The sequence below is a fragment of the Gymnoscopelus braueri genome (assembly GCF_963280865.1).
Source record: "Gymnoscopelus braueri genome assembly, chromosome: 21".
NCBI lineage: Eukaryota > Metazoa > Chordata > Actinopteri > Myctophiformes > Myctophidae > Gymnoscopelus > Gymnoscopelus braueri.
In genome coordinates this window covers 41,398,612-41,411,111 of record NC_137623.1, presented here as the reverse complement: position 1 = coordinate 41,411,111, position 12,500 = coordinate 41,398,612, and the positions used below count along the sequence as shown (strand labels likewise).

Sequence of the window (12,500 nt, the reverse complement as noted above, 5' to 3'; positions counted from 1 at the left end):
TATTTCTACATTACAGTATTGATACTTTTACTTAAGTTAAAATTTGAGTACTTTTTCCACCACTGCAGACAGGCAGGCAGGCAGGCAGGCAGGCAGACAGACCATTTACCCTCAGAGCAGATAATTATACCTGGGCACTTCAGAAGAGAATAGAGTTTTGCAGGGGTGACTGCAAAACATTAAAAAACGCACAGACCAGTCGAGTGCTCCGGTACATTTTATTTGGGTAGTCTCGCCTGAAGTGCCCAGGTATTATTATCTTCTCTGATGCAAGTTGTCCCTGTCGAGCACCGAAGAGCCCTTCTACCCTTCGGCTGGCTGAAGCACGTAGGACTTCTCTTTACCTAGACCATTTACCCTGTCGTTTACCATGTCATTTACTCTGATCGTGCACTTTGTAAGTCAGCTCTAAACGCACATTGCATACACAATTTAAATCAGAGCTTCAGTTACCTAACTGACTTTAGCAGTGGTGGAAAGTAACTAGTACTGTACTTAAGTACAGTTTTGAGGTATTTGTACTTTACAAAGTATTTCCAATTTTCAATACTTTTACTTCTACTTCACTACATCTCAGAGGAAAATATTGTACTTTTACTCCACTACAATTATTTTAAAACTTTAGTTACTAGTTACTTTTCAGATATCAATTATCATATAAAACATACATTAACCATCTTTAGCCCTATTTTATACATAGACTATTTGAAAATAGCCGATCTAAATAGCCTTTTTCCTCAGAATTACAGTTGTGAGATCGGTGTGGACTGGGCTTTTTAGTGGCTGAAGCACAGTATTTTGGCAGCTGCCCCCCCCCCAGACACAGACGCACATACATAAACTGAGACATGCAAACCCACTGGCCTCTGCATTTGCACAAGTTTGCATGCACATTTGCATATACCAATGCATACAAATAAACACAGAAACACAGCAGCACAATTTTAAGGAGTGTGTATTGTCAGGACCGTGCACACAGACATTTGGAGGTGCAAGAGCTATGTGTGTGTATCAATGCTCTGTGTCTTATTGTCTTAACGCTTAATGTTTTGTGTAAAGCACTTTTAATTGCCCTTTTTGTTGAAATGTGCTATACAAAACTTGCCTTACCGTACCTTAATTTGTTTATCTTCATGTATGACACACATGTATTTTTCAAAACATTAACATAAGTGTGTGTGTGTGTGTGTGTGTGTGTGTGTGTGTGTGTGTGTGTGTGTGTGTGTGTGTGTGTGTGTGTGTGTGTGTGTGTGTGTGTGTGTGTGTGTGTGTGTGTGTGTGTGTGTGTGTGCGTGCGTGCGTGTTCATGTCTCAACAGATGGGACTCCCTACACGTGGTGGGTGGGTCGGGGCAGTGAGAAACACTTCTACTGGGGGAGTTCAGGACCTGGCATCCAGAAGTGTGCCTGTGGCATCAACAGGAACTGTACCGACCCCAAATATGACTGCAACTGTGATGCAGACCTCAAGCAATGGTGAGTCACACCAACCCTACCAGTCACTCCATCATTACCAGTCACACCACCATTGTACCTCCCACTAAAGCCTGACAGAACCCATTCCCTGAAACCCCCGTTTGACTGTCTCTCTGAAATCAACTCCTCGATGTCCACTCATTTTCTCAAGCTAAATGACGATAAAACCGAAATTGCACTCTTCTGCCCCCAGACAAAACCGCAGAGATCTCCGCTTCCCTCGCATCTTTATCCCCCTTCATAAAAACATGTATAAAAAACCTTGGCGTGTTATTTGACTCTGGCCTAAAATTTGATAAACAAATGAACGCTGTGGTTAAGGGAAGCTTCTTCCAAATTCGGCAAATAGCAAAAATATAATCCTTCCTATCAGCCCACGACCTAGAGAAAGTGATTCATGCCCATGTCACGTCCCGGCTGGATTACTGCAACAGGGGTGGCTAATTCTTCCCTCTCCCGCCTCCAGCTTGTACAAAATGCTGCCGACTTCTGACTGGCACCCGTAGGCGGGACCATATCACCCCTGTACTGGTCTCCCTCCATTGGCATGCCAGTCAGATTTCTAATAGATTTTTAAATCCTTTTATTTGTTTTTAAAGCACAAAATGGACTATAGCACCACCCTACATCACTAAACTACTGCCCCCCCCCCCCGGACAGCACCCGGCCATTGAGATCCTCTGACCAGAGGCTTCTCAAGGTTCCGAACGCCCCGGTTGAGGCAAAAAAGGCGACCGAGCTTTCTCCATGGTTGGCCCCAAAACTGTGGAAAGCCTTCCATCCACTGTTAGGTTCCCCTCTTATTTTGTGGTCTGTCATTGTTTTATTGAAATGTTTTGCAATGCTGTTTTTTTTTATGTTGTTTTTGTCATGTTGTACAGCACTTTGGTCGACCTGGTTGTTTTTAAACGTGCTTTATACATAACATTGACTTGACTTGACTTGACCATTACCAGTGACCAGTAACACCACAGTTCCGGGTGCCTGACTCAGTGCCCTGCCAGCCTCATCATTCTCTCTCTGACCTTGTCCGTGATCGGCAGGAGGTCACGGACACGAGGTCAACATTTCTGATCAAGTGTCATCCGTAGCATTCTATGGTCATCATGGGCATACTAGGTCATTCTACGTTTAAGAGAGACATGTGCCGTGTTCAGATAATTTACACAAGTTTAAGAGACTTCTCTCTCTGCCTATACCTTCAGTGTCAGTAGTTTGTGTTTCCAAGCCCTTTTAACCACCTGATGGATGTTCCAATTAAAACAATGACTTAATTGTGTGTGCACTTTGCATGCGCACACGCATGTGTGTGTGTGCGTGTGCGCGTGCGTGTGCATGCTTGCACGCACGGAGAGAGAAAGAGAGATGGGGTTTGTATAGAAATGTGTGTTCATATCCCCACTGCTATGGTAAAACTGATGGGATTACAAATGCATCCCATTATCTCTCCTTGCGTGTGTTAAGGTCTTGTTGTGTGGCTGAGTGAGTTTTTGAAATATCGCCCATACAATAATATTTCCACTCATTACCCATACTTTTGGCAGCGCACACACACACACGCACGCATGCACACACGCACACACGCGCACGCACACACACTTGCTCTAATTGTCTGCAACAGCCTCATATTCATTTCCATAAAAGTGTGATAAAGGGTGAAGCCTGGAAATAAAAAATCGCCCTCGGAAGCATTTTGGACAAAGAGTCCTGCAATAAATTGAATCAAATCTCATCCCCAGTTGAAAGTCTGTGCTTTAAACTATTAACTCATCTTCTAATGCATTATGCAGTGCGTGCGTGCGTGCGTGTGCGTGCGTGCGTGCGTGCGTGCGTGCGTGCGTGCATGCGTGCGTGCTACCACGTATTCTACTTTCTGTTTACTCCATTACTAACATTTCAGTCTTCCGTCCATTTCCCTCCAGGGAGAGGATTTCTGGATGAATAATTGATAAGCTGTTTAACCTGTGATCTGATCTTGACTGCCTTTACAGTTTTATTTATTGCCTTTACACATCTGCTGTACACTCTCTGTATGTATACTCCCAGTACACTCCCTGTACATTTCCTCTACACTCATAGCACACTCCAAGTACACTCCCAGTACACTCCCTGTACATCCCCTGTACACTCCAAGTACACTCCAAGTACACTCCAAGTACACTCCCAGTACACTCCAAGTACACTCCCAGTACACATCCAGTACACTCCCTGTACACTTTCATTCTTTCTGACTCTACATTGTTTCCATCACTGTCCATTTTTTTAAATCTCCTTTCATTTTTTTCTCTTTCTCTTTCCATCCTTTAAATGGCTCTCCATTGTGTCTATTTTCTCCACCGCTATTTCTGTCTCCATTCATTATATCACTGTCCTTTTTTTTCTTCTTCTATGTACAGCTTTTCCATGCTGTGAAGCCTTTGACAGTGTTGTTTTTGTTATCTATAATTACCAGTGGCAGAACAAGTCAAAGTCGGGTCCAGGGGCAGAGCATGAGCAGAGCATGATCACACATCCTGACATAGAATAAAGCGACAGGCCCATGGGAGTCCCAGGCCCACCACGTCAGCCCTGCCTGAAGCTCTGCCATGATAATTACTCAAAATTTCAGAACTTTGAAATCTCCATTTGCTATTTATCTTTTCAACTCCACAGGGTCCATTTGAAATGCAGCTGATTTTAAAGATTGCTAAATAGAAGCAGATTATGATTTCAAGCAGAACATTCTGGGAGGGCACGTTCAGAGTGCAGGAAAGCATGTATTATTATGTAGGCCTAGGCCTCTGGAATGGATGTGTAAATAAAAATGTTTTTTCTTTGTTTGTAAAAAAGTACAGATTAGGTAGATAGATAAATAATTAAATAAAAGCATTACCGTTAAGAAACATAATCCACCCCACCCGTGATCTAATATTTTCCGGTACATTCCGGTTTCCGCAGGACAATGCTCCTTTGTTTACTGTTGGTATTAAAGGTGAACAAGTAAACCCCTCTTTTCTCTTCTAATGTTCTTCTCTCACTCTGTTCTCCATGGTTCAGGAGAGAAGACTCTGGACTGCTGGTGTACAAGGACCACCTGCCAGTCAGCCAGGTTGCCGTGGGCGACACCAATCGGCCGGGCTCCGAGGCTAAATTGACTGTGGGCCCGCTCCGTTGCCAGGGAGACAGTAAGTGTTCCGCCATGTTCAATGTCAACAATGCTCACCGCAGGAGATGAGTATACTGTTGACACACACACGCACACGCACACGCACACACACACACACACACACACACTCAAGATCAAAGATAAAAGCAACCAGGACACAGTGCTGCACTGCATCAACAGCACATCAGGTTTTGGGGGGGAGGGGGGGGGGGAGGATTTTAACAAAAAATACTTTGGCAACTATGAAACATTCAGATGTTCTTTAACTTATATTTTTTCCTTCTCCTTATTTTTTTAAATATCAAACAATGTCTTCTGGCTGATTCTGTGTTTTTGCTGGTGGTCTGCAAGAGGCTGTAATTAAGGGGTTGCAATTAAAAAGCTGTGAGAAGTAGGAACAGTCCAAAATGTACTGCATAGCTGAGTACAATCCGGTACATTGTTATGCTGGGGACTGCCCTTCAGTGTGAGAAATTGCATGTCGCTTACATAAGTTATATGTAAAAGTCTTGTATGGCCAGCCCTCCAATCTCGCTCCAGAAAGCAAGCCTAAGATCGGAGGTTATAATAATACTGGTGCCGTATTGCGGCAGGTGCAAGATCGGGCCCATATTATTATTGGCCGACATTGCACTTGGTGCAATACGGCCCAAAGCAGCAAAGTTAGTACAAGTTAGTTTTCAACCAACACAGTTGTTCTTTTCACCCCCAGCGTTGTATAATTACCAAATGTACTTGCCGACTCCGTCATTTAAATAATAATGCAGCAGGTGCTCCTAGCTCTTGAAGAGAAAGGGAGAAGACGTTCTCATTGGTCTCATTTATCTTGTGCCCAAAACACACCCATGACTTATTCAGAGACTAAATCCAGCCCCCTTGCACTTCGTGCTGTACCTTACACCAGATTATGTGCCGTCTAACTAGAACAATTGTTGGAGTTGGAGTTAGACCATAATGTGCTACCATGTGCCATCGATTGTCTAACTAGTGCCTATAGTTAAAACATAGTGATTTTAGTGTGTAATGACATGTTTGTTGATATGTCGCCTATGTATGGCTGAGTATATTGCACTAGGTGTTGTGAATCATTGTTTGCTCTTGGCCCTGCATGGAGGAACATTTAGTGTCACTGTATGAAATAGCAATGAAACTTAACAACAGCATATCACATCATGGGATTTGACTCACCCAAGAGAAATATGATTTCTGTCACAGTCTGTCTGTCTGTGGCTCTCTCTCTATCTCTCTCTCTCTCTCTCTCTCTCTCTCTCTCCCCATCTCTCCCCATCTCCATCTCCATCTCTCTCTCTCTCTCTCTCTCTCTCTCTCTCTCTCTCTCTCTCTCTCTCTCTCTCTCTCTCTCTCTCTCTCTGTGTGAGGCAGACAGGAAGTGTCCTGGATCTGTCCAGGAAATAGAACATGATGAAACACCTGCTCACAGCCCTCGCCCCTCACCGGTGTCACAGTCATTATGGTCCCACTCATCAACAAGCTGGTGTCACGCTCACTAATGACCTCTCATCACAGAGCTGCCTGTCATCTTACAAACAAACTATGATTTAATGACCCGATGTGTAACATCTGTGTGTGTGTGTGTGTGTGTGTGTGTGTGTGTGTGTGTGTGTGTGTGTGTGTGCGTGTGCGCGCGCGTTCGCGTTCATGTGTGCATGCAGAGAGAGCGCGAGAGAGAGAGAGAGGGGCAGCTACAGTATGTCAGGTGTTATTAATAAAGATTAATCTCTCTGTCAGCTGCAAGGAGCCATATTACTTTGTCTTAATCTAATAACCATTGGTTGCATATGAACGTTTGGGGGGAGATAGAGGGATATATATATATATATATATATATATATATATATATATATATATATATATATATATATATATACACACACACATACATACACAGGTGTTACACCTGGTGAGACGCAGGAGATGCATGCCAGGCCCGGAGTCAACCCATAGTGCCCAGAACCTCCAAGTGTTGCAGACTACTCCCTCAAGCAGAGGTCTCACAGAAGGCGGATCAAATGACCTGCAACTAGCATGACCTCACTCTGGAAGCAGTTCGATGATGATGCTGACCAAAATCTGGAGGCAATGGCAAGGGAGAGGCCGACAGGAAGATATAAGCTATGACAACAATCATTGTCAGCATCGCAGCCGAACGGTTTGGCGAGTAGGAGAAGAAAAACTCCGGAACATCTTACTCAAAGAATCAAAGAGCTGTAAGGATCCACAACAGCAGGCAGGAGATGAAAGTGCTGAAGTCCAAGTACAAGTGGGCAGGAGAAGAGGAACTGGCCTGGCCCAGCTAATTTGCATCCTTCGGAAAAACGGCGGAGTTCTCCGCCGGGCTGAGTTGCATCGGCGGCGCGAGAGGGCACGTAAACGTGCTGCTTTCATCGCTAAACCCTTCAAGTTCACTAAGGATTTGCTGGGGCAGAAGCGCAGACGTACAGCGACCCCGCAAGAGAGCAGGAGTTTGGAGAGTGTAACAACCTCATAGACCCCCCTGAACCAGAAGTGCAGTTCGACATGTCGGAGTCTTCTGGAGAAGGGGGAGGATCCCTGAACAATGGAGAGTGGCTGAAGGGGTATGGATCCCGAAGGAGGAAAACTCCACTCAGCTAAGACCAGTTCCGCATCATCTCCCTGCTGTGTGTTGAAGCAAAGGTTTTCTTCACTGCTGTTTCCAAACGGCTGTGTACCTACCTGGCGAAGAACACCTACATCAATACATCTGTCCAGAAAGGCGGCATTTCAGGAATGCCAGGATGTCTGGCAGTGGCGGAGCGTCCGGGGAGGCCAGGGAGGCGGCCGCCTCCGGGCCCGCGACCCAGGAGGGCCCGGGCCGTCAGATAATAAATCGGTAAAATCCGGCAAAAATATGAATTAAACAACATAACCCTAACCTAACCCTACCCTAACTCTAAAACCGAAATAAAGTGACAAAAAGCCCCCCAAAAAGTACAGCGCGCGTGCGTGCATGCGCAGGGGGGGCCTGATCACTGTGCTGTGCCTCCCGGCCCGGCTTTGAGTTGTTCCACCACTGATGTCTGGAGCATACCGGTGTGGTGACAGAGCTCATTTGAGAGGCTAGAAAGAGCAAGAACAACCTGTCAGTGCTGTGGCTTGACCTGGAAAATACATTCGGCTCCATTCAACACCACAAGTTGGTTCAGCTCACTTTGATGTCCCCAGCAAGTGTAGAGACCTCATCGCTGATTATTACAGCAATTTCAGGATGACGGGTCTCTTCAGGAGCAACAACATCCAGTTGGCACAAGGTGGAGATCGGTGTCATCACAGGGTGTACTATCTCTGTGACATTGTTCTCCCTAGCCAGTGGTGGAAAAAGTACTCAAATTATTTACTTAAGTAAAAGTACCAATACTGCAATATAATACCAATATTACAAGTAAAAGTCCAGAATTAAAAAAATTACTTGAGTAAAAGTACAAAAGTATTGGCATCAAAATGTACTTAAAGTACCAAAAGTAAAAGTATTGCAATATTTGAAAATAGCAGATCTACAAGCTTGTAGATCGGCTATTTTCAAATAGCTTATGTATAAAATAGGGCTAAAGTGGTTAATGTATGTATCCCCCCACTTCTGGAACGAAGAAAAAAGAAAAGAGACGAGCCGGAGGTTTTTCACGGCTGGAAAACGTAAAGCTTGTCCTAAAACACACTGCTACATTTTTTTTCGCGGAGAGAGGCCGCCGGAGTAGACCCGGGACGAGGGTGTTTTAGGACGACGGTTCTTGTTATCCATTTCTGAATGGAGAGGTGCGCGATGAGAGATGTTTCCTTTTTGCCACACATCTGCACTTCAAGGATTTTTTTGTACCGAATTAACCGAATTAAAGTAAGAAAAACGTGAAATAAAAGGGGTAAAAAAAGCAAATTTTCGCGCACATGCACAGAACGCGTCCTCTTCGGTTGCAAAATGCTCTCTGCGTCCCTGGTATGTATAGTTACACTGTCCCTTTAAAAGTGTTAAACACGTATTAAACCTTTCACTTGCAGGTACTGCAGATACAGCGACTATGATTGATACATCTCATACTTTGCATGGATCTGTGACTCAGAGTGCACGATGACGATTGGCTGACATTTAATGGGTTTTCATGGCCAAGTGGGTTAACGTCTTTGGCAGTCAGGCAAAGAGTTTTAGTTTGGAGTTCTCTCTCTCTCTCTCTCTCTCTCTCTCTCTCTCTCTCTCTCTCTCTCTCTCTCTCTCTCTCTCTCTCTCTCTCTCTCTGTGCGTGTGTATTTGCACTGGCATTAATGAAACCCATTTCCATGGCTAGTTTAATAACAGTCACAGGCTGACAGAGAGGAATTAGACTCATTTATGGACGTTAAAAGGGTTTGGACAGTTTAATGGATGAGAATGATAATAGGTGATAGCAAATGATGCAGAGCAGAATATATTCTATTTTTATATCATACAATATAATATACCCGCTATAGCACATGTTCAGTGTTAATTAATTACCCGACAGGGAGAGAGTTGCTCACCCCCGTCCGAGATAAAAGAGTGATACAAGTGTGAAGGAAAGCAGCCACGCACTCATAGCCACGATGCAAAACAGTTTTTATTATTACTGTTAATGACTAGGCACACATTGAGCCACAAATGAAGCTTAGCACCATTTATTCTATTATTATAGCATACAAAATAGTATACCTGCTATATCACCTGCTGGCTAACCACAAAATTATTCCTGGGTCCGTTGTGACTGTTTATGGAGCAGTGTGGTTTAAATGTCCACCTGCATTGACTAGTTTTATACCATTATTCTCACTTATTTCTATGCCCCTAAAGAGGAGTTGCACGTACTTCCATCCTTTGATTTTGAGGGCTAGGACCTTATAAGACTTGAGTGTGAAATTAAGGCACATCATTGAGTGGGATTTTGTGAACACTGACTGCAGCAAACTGCTGGCTACAACGTTTTATCTACCTTTAGCTCCAAGAATAATGTCAAAGATGAGTGTTCATTTGTGCAAAACCTAGACCCAAATGTGTACTTAGATAATGATACTGGTGGAGGCAAAGGAAATTCACCCTGTATTAATCTGCTTTGTAAAACTGCAGAACTGGGGTAATTGTATTTTAAGTGGTATCATGATAATTTCCCAAAGTTTAATTACCACCGTTTTTTATAATACCAGTGCAGCCCATAACAGCTATAAAATACTACAGTATATAATGCAATTGACTATGAACGACTCTTAAGTGTAGTATACCCTGTTTGCATGCAGTTATCAGTGGATTATCTGGTCAGGGTGATGCAGGTTGTCTCTGTTCTACTCTTCATGTCACCAGTGGTTCTATCGTTCTCTCTGTTCATCAAGTCGCCGGTGGTTATTTTGTTCCAGCTTCATCTCACCAACCACCTGACTTTGTATCAGCCATTCAGTTGACGTCTTTATAGTCAAGATGAGTGTCTTTTTTCAGCGTTTCAAACCACAGTATGTTCTTTTGATAGCGAGTAATAAAACCCATTGATTAGGAGGAGTCAAAAGACACAAAAGCAATTATAGCTCAGACTTGCTAAATCAGCGTCTTCTTTTAAATCCCTTTGAAAACTTTTTTATGTAAAAAGCTTGACTGCACCTTGCATTTAATACATTTGTTTCTTCAGTTTTATGTGAAGCACTTTGTAGCATTTTTTGCACATGCTTTATAATTCAAGTGTATTATTATAGCTGAAGCAATGCTGCTGTTATCAGACAGATGAGAGAAATGCAGCTCTACACTGATCTGAGGTCAGCCTCTCTGGGGAACAATGTCCACAAAAGACACACAACCTTGACAACGATTGTTTTTGACTCCATATAGACTTGACCTCTCCCAGGCCCACTTCCTCATCTGACCTATTGATTCAATGACAGGCACACACTTACAGTACAGTATCTAACACATTCATGCTCAGCTCACTCGCCTGGTATCTCAGATGTTCTCACCTCCTGCACTGACACTTGTAGTTACATGCTTCAACTCAGCTAGCTCTAACATTTAGCGCCGTCTAGCGGCAGTGATGCCAGACTTCGGTGATCTATAGTAAGTAAACTGCTCGGTGTGTCGTGTGTGTGTTGTCTGTGACGACGTAGTTAAACACTTAATGTCATGCAAAGTGGGGTGCTGCGGCTGCAAAGATTATTGTTCTAAGTACACATTGACTCCAGGCACATAGAAACTATGGGATGGTGTCTGGAGAAGATGGTCTCACGTGCACATGCATGTGCTACTGCTCAAACATTACCCCTGCCTGCCTCTCAGTAAGCATTTGGTTCATATAGTCACTGAATTGAAGCGTCTGCACATCCGGTCCTTTCCCCTAACAAAGCACAGAATCATGACCTGTCTAATGGAGGCGCCGTACCTCAGGGCTTCATGTGATCCAGTAGACAGTTCAGAAAATGAACAAGGCTGTTTTAATGATCTTCCTAATGACCCTGACCTTCCCCAGGGCATACCAAGACACACACACACACGCGCGCGCGCGCGCGCACACACACGAGCACACGCACACACACACGCACACGCACACGCACACGCACGCACACACACACACACGCACACACACACACACATACGCATGTTTGGATAAGATTCTGCTCATTCACTAACTGTGAATGAGCAATACTTTTGTGCGTGCGCATGTTTTGTTGTGTTTGTACGTGTGTGGTTTCTGCGGGTGGTGTTGAATCTGTGATTGCCATAGAGTTATGAGCACATGCACCTCAAACTTCAAACACACTCATTACAAACACAGTAGGTAGCCGTGTGTGTGTGTGTGTGTGTGTGTGTGTGTGTGTGTGTGTGTGTGTGTGTGTGTGTGTGTGTGTGTGTGTGTGTGTGTGTGTGTGTGTGTGTGTGTGTGGGGGTGTGTGTGTGTGTGTGTGTGTGTGTGTTTTTTCCGCTCTTGCCCCTGGTGACAGTATGTGTTAGGGGGGTCCAGTAGTCAATGGGGAAGGCTTATCACACTGAACCAGAGACCATGCACGCACACGTGCAAACACACACACACGCACGCACAAGTGCACGTGCGTGTGCACACACACACACGCACATTCCCTCTCGCTCTCTCTCTCTCTGGGTTGTGTGTAGTGTGTAATCCTCAGAAGCATCACAGAGATCTCACACAACCGAAACCATGGCAACCTCCTCTCTCCCCTTTTCTCCTTCTGACATCACTGCCCCATTCCCTTCTGTCCTTAGGACTACACCTCCTCTCCTCTCCTTTCATTTCCGCTCTCCTCTCCTTCTCCCTCTGCTGTCATTGTCTTTCTCCACTGCCTCCTCTGCCTTATTAACCATTATTTATTTTTAACCTTGCCTCGCCTCTTCGCTCCACTCTGCTTTTCAACCTTGAGAGATTAGAGAGAGAGAGGGGAAGCTAGAGGGGAAGCATAAGCAGAAGTAACAGTCACAGTGAATTATAGTCCTTCATTATATGTTTTCTTCATTAAAAGCTGCCTTTGCTTCATTCAGAATCCATTGGAAAAGATCAATTTAAGGTGTATTTAAGTCATTAGAAAACATGTCACGCATCATGAGACACGTTATTCTTCCTGACACACTTTGACCTGTTCTCATCTGAACAAACAGCTCTGGCTGTAATTTCTATGATTAAGCATAGAATAAATCAAAACTATCTGGCGAACAATAAAATGACAACATCAGTTCAGTCAGACAATTCTTGGATTGAAGTATATGTTTTGAGCATAAACATATAATTATAAGTTGCCTAGGTTTTGGCGTCAAGGCTCTGTCTCAATTCATTCATTCCCTGTACGCATGAAAAATACATTTTCGGCCAAATACATATTACCGGGAATGATATAGCAAGACACGGATCATA

At 44.0% G+C, this 12,500-nt stretch overlaps 1 protein-coding gene across 1 annotated transcript in view; it reads left to right on the top strand.

Annotated features, from left to right (window-relative positions):
• LOC308077009 (contactin-associated protein-like 2) overlaps window positions 1-12,500 on the top strand; it is a gene marked incomplete at both ends in the record, with an annotated part of 146,348 nt that overhangs the window by 99,563 nt on the left and 34,285 nt on the right. Inside the window, 2 exons of the mRNA XM_080417538.1 lie at window positions 1,319-1,475; window positions 4,512-4,639. Of these exons, the coding sequence (XP_080273664.1) occupies window positions 1,319-1,475; window positions 4,512-4,639 (285 nt within the window). The remainder of the gene's footprint in view (window positions 1-1,318; window positions 1,476-4,511; window positions 4,640-12,500) is intronic.